The 12822-nt window shown below is 40.0% G+C and overlaps 2 protein-coding genes across 2 annotated transcripts in view; both read left to right on the forward strand.

The window, feature by feature from the left end:
* Positions 1-119: 119 nt before the first annotated feature.
* LOC105927318 (THAP domain-containing protein 6) lies at positions 120-4983 on the forward strand. Its single transcript, XM_012864014.3, has 5 exons — positions 120-246; positions 440-635; positions 742-849; positions 1071-1275; positions 4530-4983. The coding sequence occupies exons 1-5, from the start codon at positions 167-169 to the stop codon at positions 4553-4555; spliced, it is 615 nt and encodes a 204-aa protein (XP_012719468.2). The 5' UTR covers positions 120-166; the 3' UTR covers positions 4556-4983.
* Positions 4984-7225: 2242 nt separating this feature from the next.
* pgbd5 (piggyBac transposable element derived 5) overlaps positions 7226-12822 on the forward strand; it is a 31093-nt gene continuing 25496 nt past the window's right edge. Inside the window, exon 1 of the mRNA XM_012864035.3 lies at positions 7226-7976. Coding sequence (XP_012719489.3) covers positions 7601-7976 — 376 coding nt within the window. The 5' untranslated portion in view covers positions 7226-7600. The remainder of the gene's footprint in view (positions 7977-12822) is intronic.

Consider the following 12822-nt stretch of genomic DNA (forward strand, 5'->3'; position numbering starts at 1 on the left):
CTGTGCTCCCACAGTACTATAAAACTACCCGGTTTTAGATAAAAACCGGCTAGATAACGCGTTTGCCACTGTTGAGACGTACGTCTTCGTGTCCGCCATGTTAGGTAGGTCAACGTGGAGAGCAAGCGATTAGAGGAGCTTTTCTTAAATGTGAGCACAGACAAAAATGCCGGTGTCGTGTTCGGCTTACGGCTGTAAAAACAGACGAACCAGTCTGAGTAGACGTCGAGGGATAACTTTTCACCAGTGAGTCGATATTTGTTGTGTTTTGACGTTGTCTGCAATTGTGAATGCCATTAAACTATCATGGACATAAACAGGGATCCTTTGGTTGTAGTTACCAAGCAAACCCTACTTTCGTGTTGTTAACTTTATACATATTCACTGAACCGGTGCTCCAGTTAGAAGTAAATCTGACATGAATTTGTTTGTTTTGAAGGTTTCCCAAAAATCCCGGACTCAGAAAAGCCTGGGTCGCAGCTTTCAGACGGCTGGACTTCAAGCCATCTAATAAAACAGTCCTCTGCAGCGATCACTTTACTGAAGCTGATTTTGACAGAACTGGACAGACTGTTCGACTAAGAGAAGGTGTTATCCCTTCTATTTTTGCATCTTTTCCAAACCACCTAAAGAAGGTGCCTACACAAAGGATTTTTTTTCTTTTTACAGATTTACCCAGATTACCACATAATATTGTACTTTTTGTACTAACACTGTACTGACTTCTTATTTAATCTGTAGCGGCCCGTTAAAACTAGATCATCAAGGACATCAAGCCGCGCTTTGGAACCAATCCCAGATCTTGTCCATGTTCCCAAATGCACTGTCCTTCCAAAGCCTTCCTTCTCTGTAAGTACAGGGTGCTAGATATGCTCGTACACCTCAGACTTTTTCACGTGACAACTACTGAATTCAACGTACGTTACTCAGATGATGCGATACATAAGAGTACATAAATGTGGAATATGATACACAGTTTTAAAAGTGCTCCTTTTTCCTAAAAACTACCTACTGCACTATTTACAAGAACGTTTTTGTCCTGCTTACTCAACAAGTCTTTCTTTCTGTAGGATCATCATTATGCCCTCGATCCGGATCAAGTAAAAAAAAAGCTTTTTGAGGCTCAAGCTCGGATTGAGGAGCTGCAGCGGCAACTCAGGAATGCGAAGGATCGCGAAAGAAGACAGAAACTCATCTTAAGGTCGCTTCTGGAACAATTACAGCACACGGGGATGGTTTCAGAGGAAATGTACAACCAGCTGCGCCAGGATTCTGGTAGGTTCATTTATCAGCTGCAAAGTTTTGTCAGCTCCAAGACAAAAACAAAACAAACAAAAACATCAGCTATTATAGAATGTTTTGAATGAAGTGAATGAGAGGATTGGTTCCACATTTTTATCTCCTTTTAAAAATTGGTCCCTTGAATTATGAAAAAAAAAAACTGAAAGAAAATGAAACCAAAACGTGGACTGCATCCTGACGCTAAGAAGCTGAAGACCTATCGGTACCAAATGTCAAGCTAAAAGGAAGGTAAACTTGAAGACTGTTCAGTTGCCGATCGCAACTGTGACTTAAGTCACTTTCATGATGGTCAGTTTTTGGCGACTTAGGCTACGTTCACACTGCAGCCTGAAGTGACCCAATTCTGATTTTTTTTTTTTTTGCCCATATGTGACCTGTATCTGATCTTTTAATGACAGTCTAAACAACACAGATCGGATTTTTTCAAATGCGACCCAGGCCACTTGGATCTGTGGTCCTGAATCCGATACGCATCTGATCTTTTCAAATGTGACCTGTGTCTGTACGGCCGGGTCGCATTTATCTGACCTGTACGTCACCGATACTCGACAAACGTCACTATTCTGCGTCCTGCTATGCAGAAGCGGGAAGAGAAACAACACCCATAGCGGAGTACAGTGAGAAGAGCAGTCAATGGACGGAAAGCTCCGGTTAGAAAATAAATTAAAGATCGCAAAATGCGCCCCAGGATTATACTTCCGCAAACGCTGAGGACGCTTGCTACGTGTGACGTCATCGCGTCCTCGAGTGCACATGCGGGACACTTGAGTTGAATGCATTCAGTTCACACAGGAGATCACATACAAGTCCCATATATTTGGAAATGTGAACGACCTCGCAAAAAAAAAATCTGATTTCAGAAAAAAATCAGAATTGAGCATTAAGACCTGCAGTGTGAAGTAGGGGTGTGCAAAATAATCGTCATGACGATGCATCGCGATTCTAATATTCGCGATCCAATGCATCGATTCTTGACGCCAAGAATCGATTATTAATTTTAAAAAAACGAATAAATAAAATTTCATGAATGGTTGGCGAACATCAGCCAAAAACAAGTGGAATACAACTTCCAGTCCAGTAGATGTCGTTGCGGATGTGTTGACGCCCGCTGCCTTGTGTCACAAGCATTTCCGGCCGCGGGATACTGCGACGAGCCATTCATAAACAAAACATGGAGGAGTCTGAGAACATTCGCCCGGCTCCATCACATGTCAAGTCAGATGTTTGGACGCATCTTGGCTTTAAAAACAAAGAAGGTAAAAACAAAATTGATATGACGCACGTAATTTGCAAACACTGTTACATCGTAATGAAATACTGTGGGAACACAATAAACTTAAAGGCACACATGCTGAGGCGCCATCCAGAAAAACAAGAGCCGCGAGCGCCGCAAGCACTGATTAAACAAACATTTGATTGCAAGCTAGCCCCAATTTCTACACGCGCAAACATTTGAATGTTTTCATTTCATTGGTTTAAAGGACCACTGAGGCCATGTAAACGGCACTGATTATCCATATTTTGTTATTTTTAAGTTTTATAAATCCTAAGCACTTTTCGTCAGTGTGTCCACTCCAGTAATAGTAATATTTGTGTCCAGTTACAGTAATGTTTATTTTCACGGCAGTACCTCCAAAAGGCATTTCAATAAATACAGCTATGTATGAATTCAGTTGCTTTTAGTTACAGTATGTATCAATTGAAGACACTATCCAGATCATACACAGCCAGTCAGCCACTGGTGTACAGTGTTCAGTGAAAATATCACAATGCATTGCGATGCATCGCAATAATTCAAGTATCGTGATGTATCGTGATAGAATCGCATCGTGACTTCTTTGGCAATACCCACCACTAGTGTGAAAGTAGCCTAAGTGCTTTGGCTCCTCTTGGCATTTCAAAAGTTTGGTCATTACAGAAGTCTTCCTTGTCAGTTTCCAAGTGTTTTTAAAACAAAAGAGATTTTTAAAATATGAGAGATAATGTATTCTGAGAAGAAGATGACTCCGTTAACTCCAGTTACCACCAATCCAACTTTGATTGTTTTTCTTTGTGTCCTGCTGGACGAAAGTGTATCGATAAAATAGAAATCACATTGATCGATATTGATAATTATCAACAAATGCAAAACTTATATCTTAAGTACAGCCCTGGCCATTTTATGCTGTTGCTTGGCACCTTTTTTTTTTAGATACAGACACAAACACTGAATTCAAACTTTTTATTCAACCAACTTTTTACCAAAACCACAGAGTTCAGTGAGCAAGCGTTCTTTTTTTAAAACTTGTAAAGGGGGCGGAGCTTGATGACGGAGCGTTCCTGGATGTGTTTGTGATTGGTTGGGAGGATGTAATGACTGTAATATTAACCTACATGGCTAGAATGCAAAAGGAAGGAAAACTGTTATTCTATTGAACTTTTTATTCACCCTTTTTATCTATCATCGATATGCGTCTAACGATCTATATACATTGTTATTGAATTATCGTCCAGCCCTATGCTACATCAGCGTTGATACCTAGAACACACATCTCATACTTGGCCGTATTGCTCACAGAGCTTTAGATGTGTGGGTTTCAGCTACTGTTTTCCCTCTTGGCATTCAGTTACTATCCACCTGGATGCTCCAGAGCAGCAAAGTACCAAAGCTGCCTATGCAAAGGTGGTCACAGTAATTTTGATTCATATCTGCTGCTACTGTCCCTTTTTTAAACCTTGGGCAAACAGCAAAGGGTATTTAGTTTTTTCCTGTGACTGTATCGACACTGGTGCAAACTGTCTTTTTCTCATTAACTGTTAGAGCCCTTAAAAGTATCCGTGAGGACTTTAAGTTATTGCAAGCCGATCGAGTTATAATAAACCTGCATGATACTAGCTAAAACGGAGTAAGGGACAGGAAGTAACTCTGTTTGGTGAAATAAATGTCTGGTGGTTAGAGCTTTGTGCTTGCGTTCTGGGTTCGAATCCCACAGACTGCCATTCTGGTTCCCTGAGCAAGACCCTTAGCCCCAGAATGCTCCCCTGGCGCCGCACATTGGCAGCCCACTGCTCCCTAAGGGAGGGGTTAAACCCAGAGGACATGTTTCATTGGAATGTATGTCGCAATGACAAATAAAGATAATCGGTATTGTAAAGTTTGACATTTTGCTTTGTTCTGCACCTTCTTTTAATTTAAAATTCTTCAGATTTAACCCACGGTTATTATTATTATTTTTTTCTTATTTCAGAGTGCTGGGAGGATGAGCCATCATGAAGGCTTGTTTAGAGGCTTCAAGCGTTGGCCGGGATCCCTCATCTGGACAAAAGCTGCAGAGTTCTTGAAATTCCAGCTGTGCTCCCCCCACTAGGTTTATATAAATGTGTTCACCATTCGCCCACAGAAAGGTTATTACTTACTTATAACTCATCCACTAGAAAGTCTGAATAAAGAGTGATTGGAAATTAAAAAATGTATTGACTGTGGAAAATTGTTGTATGGAAAATTTAATTTTTGATAGATCCATTGTTCTGTTGCCCCAAGATTCTTGTTTTGAGTAGTTCATAATAAAGGGTTTTTTTTTTTTGGGGGGGGGGGGGGGGCTGAGGTTATCTGAAGGTACAATGTAAGTCATGAGAATGTTTTTACATGTTCATCAACTTTCTTTTTTATTTTTATACAATAAAATGTCCTTCTAGACTTACGTTTTTCAGTGTCCAGGTTCATCCATCCGTCATCTTCCACTTATATAAGATCGGGTCGGGTCGTAGGGGCAACAGGTTCAGGAGAGAAACCCAGACGTCCCTCTCCGCAGTTCTGTCTCTTTCCTGGGGTCTCCTCCCAGTGAGACGTGCCTAGAAAACCTCCTGATCAGATGTCCAGGCCACCTCAACTGGCTGCTTTTGTTGCAGAGAAGCAGCGACTCTACTTTGAGCTCCCCTCCTACCCTACAGGTGACGGTCTGGACGGAGATGAAGCCCCAGACCATCTCTCCTACCATCACTCGTGAACTTAAGCACCTTTTCCTGGTTGACTGACATGGCCTCAGACCATGGGTGGTTCTAGACAGGGGCCCCTGTGGAACTGATCCTGGCCACTGTACTGAAGACGGTACTAAATCCATTGCTTATGATATGCGTTTACACATAAACCATAACCTATAGGTCCTTTGGACCAGTTACCGTTTTGACACTGTTTTACTTTAACAATAATTAAAAAAATTAAGGTGTTGCACTTTTAGCTTCAGTCGTATTTAGGTAGGATCAGAGTTCTCATCTGCTACATCAGGGGTTTTCAACCTGCAGTTCCAGAGTGGCTCTGTGGCTTACTTAATATATAAAATGATGAAATATTGCCATTTTTTGTGTCATTATTGTGTACTGTGCCCCCATTGGAGAGAAAAAAAAAAAACACTGGCCCCCGTGGTAAATATGTTCTAGAACCGCCACTACCTCAGACTGTTTTTGTCCAGGTGATCATACAAATTGAAATGAAGACTCTTTGTTTGGTACAAATTGTACTTTGAGGAAACTTGTTGCTTCTCAAAATTTGTTAGGCTTAATTTAGTTCCCCCATGAAATAAATTACAAGATTGTTGAAAATGGCCTTCATTAAGCCATAATGCTCCACTTGAAAGTAAATCTGTCGGACTTCACCTTTGCACTCGCGTAACAAATTTGAATGCTACACAGTCAGACAGGACATGCTAAATAATAAATAATTTCCTCATTTTCAGTAACTCAATGCACTGAGTAAAACACATTATATAGATTTATTACACACAAAATGATGTTGCCAAGCTTTTGATTCTGATGATTTTCCGCATACAATTTATGAAAACATGACATTCAAGATCCAAATACTACTTCAGAAAAATAGAAACATTTTTAATACAGACATTTGGGCTTAATGAAAAGTATGTTTAATATCTACTTAAAGGTTATTTTTCAAAAAATGCTTTTAATCTGTCAAACACACCTCAATGGAATACTACTTTATTGAACGTGACTGTAGTTATGGATGCATTTAGATAATTAGGGATATATTTTATACACCTATTTTTGAATATTTTTTCCCGTTCCATACATAAAAGCTTACATGCACTAATGCAATTTTGGACTTTGGTTTGTTTGTTAATTTAATTTAGTTAGGAAGGCTAGGACTTCTGACTTGACTCGCATTTGTCTGGTTTTTATTGATTTTGAATAAACGTGTGTTTTCAGTCATTTATTTAATATAAATAGCTGACGAATACAAATGTGTTTTAACACATTAATTTATGTAATAGTATAATTATTATATTATTTAACATTTTTCATGTATGTTAGTATTTTTTCAAGACATTGTTTAGTGATTGAATTATGGCATGTTTTGTTTTTACCATTAATAACAAGCAGCCAACAGGTATCATGGCAACGTTTCTAAATCTGGGCCACATTTATTTTCTGGATTTTAAACAGACAGGTAATTACATAAGACAATACCGACGCATCTAAATTGTATATAGGTGGGCTATATTTTATGGTAGTCTCTACATGAATGGATTCATTTTTCACATATTTACATATTCCAGAAAACCATGTTTAACGGACAGTATTTGCTGTTTTTCTTATTTTGTTTTTACGAATAGGAAATCTTGGCCACTTGTACTGACTGGAACCTCGGATTCCGTCATTATATTATTTATTCATGTATTTTTTATATATTATTTCTTAATTATATATCTATAGATAGATAGATAGATAGATAGATAGATAGATAGATAGATAGATATATTACACATTCATCGCCTTCCCTTTTATTGTTTTTTTTTGGTTGGTTTTTTTGTATCATTATTTCTATGGATCGTGAGCGTAGATCCCATGCCGGATCCTCCCTTCTTTTTGGACCAGGAAACTGGATCTGGGCTCTTATTGGAGGACGCTGGCCTCAGGGTCAGGTGATGCAGCGGCAGACTGCCACTACTACTGCACCTCTGTGGAGAGCACAAATCGCTGCTCCGTCAACCCGGATGCTGTGAGCTGCCCAGTGCGCAGCCCTGTCGGCACAGCGAGGGGCGGAATTATTTCCCAGCTTTCCCCGGTGGCTCAGTCGTCTGGCCGCCGCCAGGCTCCGCGTCCGAGCCGGGAGAGGCCAGCGGATTTGAACGTGCAGAGGGAAGGTGCTGCTGTCACAGACAAGCACGTTACACCCTAGTTCCTGCAAGATCGTGACTACCTGCACGCCAGGAGAGACGTAGCGACAGAGAGAGACAGAGAGAGGGAGGAAGGAAAGAAGGAAGGAAGGAAGCAGGGAAGAGGAGCATCACTGCTGAGGAGAGAGATGGCCGAGTGCGGGCGGAAGGCGCTGTCCCTCCTGGAAGCGGCCCGCTCCCGGTATGAGAGCCTGCAGATATCCGACGACGTGTTCGGCGAGTCCGGGGACGACAGCAGCGACAACCCCTTCTACAGCACCTCCGGGGACTCCGACTCCGACAACTACATAGCCGAGGCGGGCGAGGAGGAGCAGCAGCACCACCACCACCACCACCATCCGAAGCGGGGGGATAAGGATTGCGGCCACAGCGGGAGATCTGGCGGCGGGGCCACCGGCGGCGGCAGCGGTCCCCCGGGCTCTCTCACCCGTAATCAGGCGGAGGAGGAGGGCTGGACGGAGACGCTGCAGGATGTCTCGGTGCCGCCGTACAAAGAGACATACGGTGAGACGCGATGGACGAATGATTTGTGCGGTAGAAAAACCCGGGGCTTTAAGGTGAATGGACATAGTACATTTATTTATTTATAATTTTTTTTGTAAGTCGGGTAGACAATTTATCTGAAATGTAGGGCAGTAATGCAACTGATCGCCCCCTCCATCCTGAGCAAGTGTAGTAACTGATGGAGAGGAGCACTGCCCTGTTGAGTTAATGACACATCCTCCTCAGCCTTTGATACTTCTCCGCTTGGTGCTGTGATGCACATGCTGTTGTGTTCATGCTTGATTGCAGGGCTGAGGGACATGCTGTGTAATTTAGAGAAACAGCGGGATACCTTATGCTCATGCAAACTCCTTTATTTCCATCGGAAATTCTGATAACCCAGGCTAGCCGTAAAACAAGACGCGTATCCATCCATCCTTTTAAATAAGTAAAATGGGATTATTTTGCATGTAAACCATCGCCACCCATCAGTCAGTGGGCGGGGCCACTGCTGAAGTCGGTTTTGAACAGCGTTGGCGGAAGTAATAGTTGTATTTTGCTAAAAATCCGTCCTTTTATGATATGTCAGCTAACCCCCTATTCGTATACAGCAAGTGATTTGTATACTTCTAGCTTTTCTGCGATATTTTAGCAGAAAAGTTTGCCCTACCATACTTTGAGCAGCCTCAGCTAGCCGCCATACTTCCGTTGCCAGGCTGCGCACGCAGATGGTCTGAACTTTACAAGCTTTGCATGTTGACCAATCAGGTGTCAGGGTCTTACAGCGACTGATGGCAGCAAATAAATCATGAATCAATTTTAAAAGTGTTTTTAATTCATACATTTAAGATTTGAATAAATAAACAAATGCATTTCTGAATAATTATTTTATGGGTTATTATATTTATTCTACTTTTTTAAAAAAAAAATGATTCTTATGATTTGTTAAATTCCGTTTAGCACTTGATAAAAGCATGGCTCAGTTTTGTAAAAAAAAAAAAAAAAAAAAAAAAAAAAGCAGACATTAATGTGGGTGATTCAGATCCCATTTAAGTGCTATGTCCATCCCTTTCAGTTTCTATATGTTTATCCAAGGCAGCAGGGAAGGCCATTCTGGATCCACAGTGATAATGTACTGTTGCAGCCTTGGATGCGTCTGCAGCATGTGGCTGAGGCAGATATGAACCAAGCACGGCTCTTTTCAAAAACCTGTTAACTGACTTTTACAAACGAAAACTCACACAAGCACAAAGTGCAATAGGAAAAAAATGCCAGGAAACCACTGCAGCATCACGACGAATTTGTTTGCAAAAATCCTCCCGCTATGATTAGAAATGTAAAAGAAACAAATTTGTTTTTTACATATTTGTGCTGAACCAGCTTGAAAGACGCTGCAGTAATCAGAGCTTCCTTGGAGATAAGGAAAGTTACAGGATGCTCTGCGTTCCCACATCCTGGAGTTGCCCTGCTCTGTTTAGCTGTGGTGTTGCTATTGACTAAATCTAGGGTAGCAGCAGGTGTGTCTGTTTGCTGTGGTGCAGTATGATGTGGATTTGTAAAAATAAATAAAGCATTTAGTTTCTGGTTGCAAAAAACACAAAAAGTATTGGTTTTGGCCACTATCCTGTAGAGATAAAAACTGCTGAACTGTTCTCAGATTTTATCTTGAAATCCTCAGCCTGCACGTTGGTCCATGAATATGCATCTTCTCTGACTTTAAAGTTAACAGAAGCTTCTTAGGTAGACTAATGCTGCAGTAAAGAAGGATATTAATATGTCTGGACTGCTTTGCCTGTCTGTGCACCTGTCTGACTGTATATTTGTCACTTGCCTGTCTGCCTTCCTACCTGTAGCTCTGTCAAGTTGCGCTGTCTGTCACACGAGCACAGTGCGGCTGTGACAGCTCCACTCTTTGGACTTGCGTTGTGCTACGTGTTCATAAAACATCAGCTGGGTTGGGTGTTTTTGACCTGCGACTTGATTTTTGCCTTCATCATAGCATGGGAACATTTTTTTTTTTTTTTTTTTGCAGTGTAAGGCATTAAAAAAAACATATCTAGATCTTTAGATTATATCTTCCATTTATGATGATAAAGGAATTAGGAGCTCACTCACCCTGCTGACATGCTGAGCGTGTCCGTTACACAGCTGCTACTCACCATATGCCAGGTTAAATGTTTTGACCTGGTCTTTCTAAATGTCAGTCTCTCCACATTTTGATGCACAGACATAAACGATAGTGGATGCTTCTCAACCTTAACGGGGTATTAAGGAGAGACGGTCTGTAATGGAGCCTGACGAAATCTGAGGAATTTATATATCTAGTTTTAAATAGACCTTCAGGCCTTTATTGAGGCACATCACATATTTTCTCCCCTTGTTTTTATAATATTAGATGTTAAAGGTGATATGAGGACTCTAATGTAATTAATTGAGCGGAATCTTTCTAAATCTAAATTGATTTTTGTACATATTTCATTGAAATAAAACAGTTTTACAATGAAGTAAAGGTATTATGTAAAAAAAAAAAAAAAGGTAGCTTAATCCCCTTTCAGATTTCTTCTTCTATTGCTTTTATTTTACCACATTTGAAAATTTCAGGTCATCAAACAAAATTTAAGATCAGAAAAACACACCCCTGTAAATACAAAAAGCTGTTTTTAAATAATTTTGTTTATTAAAAGAAAAGATGTAAGTCATCCTGAGATGAAAATTAAAAATGCTCAAGAGTATGCGTACCTGACACGCATACTTTTAATGATTTTACATTAAAAAGATTTAATGCAAAAACAAACAAAAAAAGTTTGCCTGATTTTAAAATTTGAAATATTTTAAAAGGTCATCAATAATGCGAAAGGAGTATCAATGTGGAAAATTAAGATTTAAATTTGTACATTTTCTTAAGTGGTATGTCAAAAAAATATTTATATCATTCTAAACAGTTAAAAGAAAGATCAGCTTTACAGCATGCCAACCCTTTCTATAGTTGCCAAGGTGCTTTTTTTCAGGCTTTCTCAGTTACTTTGTTCATTACTCTTTGGAGATGGAGGGTGTCCCTACCACCACCTTAATCTTTAGTTTTAGATTTTCAGTCAGATTCTGTTGTGGACTCTGAGTGAACCACTTCAAAATGTTATTACTTCCAGTCACAAGAAACATATTGGTAAAATGAAAAGATGATTTTTAAAGCTAAATATGCCAAGGGTTAGAATAATTGTAGAATTAACCATAAATGTGATTAACCACATTTCTCAGTTTAGCTCAGTTTAACTCACCACACCCAGGCCTGAAAATTCACAAGAAACCCTTAAAGGAGCAATAAGCAAAATGTCACCACTAGGTGCGCTGTTGAGCTGTTGATGTGTGGCAAACCACGCCTCTCTCTTTATTCCAAAATCTAAGCAACAGACCAGTTATTTGCAGTTGTAGCATTACATTGACTAGAATTTTTTTTTTTTTTTCTTCTTTTTTTGTGATAATAATGGGTCCTGGTCATCTTCAGGTGAACGCAGTTTAAGGGAATGGAGGGGCTAAGCCCTGAGTGACAACTGTTCACATGGACAAACATGCACTCGCCAGCCCAGCTTTGTAAGCAAACACAGAGAGATGGTGTGTGATGTCATGCCATATTCCATCTAAAAAATATTTTTAGTTCTTCACAAAACAATTTTTAGTTCTTTCTATCCTTTTTAAATAAAACCTGTCTGACAGCAGGAAGTAGGCTAAAAGATCTTAAACAGCAACACGTCATGCCCAGATCTAAAGAAATCCAAAAACAGATGAGAAACAAAGTATGTTTCAGTCTTGAAAGGGTTATAAGGCCCTTTCTTAGGTTTTTGGACTCAAGCAAATCACAGTGAGAGCCACCATGACTTTGGCAAAAAGCTTTCCAGGAGTGCCTGGCCTTCCACAGTGTTATGCCATAAGCTGGTTGAATATGCTTATTATTATTATTAATTATAATTTGGTATTATAATTTAAATAATAAATCATTCAACTCAAAATTCCGCTATAACAAATATAGTTCAAATGGTGGTGATGTTAGCTATAAGCTTATAAGTATTTATACCACTAATGTATTAGTTAATTTGCTGTTATGAACTCATTTATGCTGGAATAAATGATCAGGTCGGACTGTTAACCGACGAGGTTTATCCAGCAGGCTGTGAGAACCCCAATGTAACTGCAATTAGAGTTTAAATCCTTATTCCTTATCACCATCCAATGATATTGTCTCTGTATTAATGTCAGATGTTAACTCCAAAGGAGGTTAGCTCTGATTTCTGAATACCCAGGCAACTGTGAATTGGATTGAACACAAAACAATGTCTATTCCGCAGTTGTTGGTTTTATTGAACCAAAAGCAATTCCCTGTTACAGTAATTCTCTGATTCAACAACTTTGGAATTCTTACTCATTACTAAACTAAAACATGCAAAAATATATGTGGAAATAAAGAACAAAACAAAAATAAACAATGGATTAAAATGAGCGGTTAGCAGATCTTAACTCAACTCACAGTTGTTTAACACCGCCCTCGAAACACCGGCATTTGACGAATCAGCATTGACCGACAGAACAGCTTCGGGAATCTCACTGGACGCTTTGATGTCTTACGAAAGCTAGTTCAGCTAAGCTACCTACAGTTCAGATATACGTCACCCTCCCAAGATGGCTGCTACGATGACGTATGAGGGGAGGTCCTAATGACGTAACCACGCTTACGCTGATGGGATAATGCCTCGCTTCGAGAGGGGGCAGCTAACTGGGAGTTTAAAGCAAAGCCCGCGACTTGAGCTCGGACAAAAAAGATTAAATTGATAAGAAGAGCGGAAATAGAGAGGGGGGGAAATCAGGGAAAAAGATG

The sequence above is a fragment of the Fundulus heteroclitus genome, chromosome 22 (genome assembly GCF_011125445.2).
Source record: "Fundulus heteroclitus isolate FHET01 chromosome 22, MU-UCD_Fhet_4.1, whole genome shotgun sequence".
Lineage (NCBI taxonomy): Eukaryota > Metazoa > Chordata > Actinopteri > Cyprinodontiformes > Fundulidae > Fundulus > Fundulus heteroclitus.

What these genes read in the sequence shown, in the direction of transcription:
- LOC105927318 (XM_012864014.3), top strand. Translation starts at nt 167, where the DNA reads ATGCCGGTGTCGTGTTCGGCTTACGGCTGTAAAAACAGACGAACCAGT. An exon ending in TTCCAAACCACCTAAAGAAG is followed by an intron (nt 636 to 741) that starts GTGCCTACACAA and finishes TTTAATCTGTAG; the next exon opens with CGGCCCGTTAAAACTAGATC. An exon ending in TTCCAAAGCCTTCCTTCTCT is followed by an intron (nt 850 to 1,070) that starts GTAAGTACAGGG and finishes TTCTTTCTGTAG; the next exon opens with GATCATCATTATGCCCTCGA.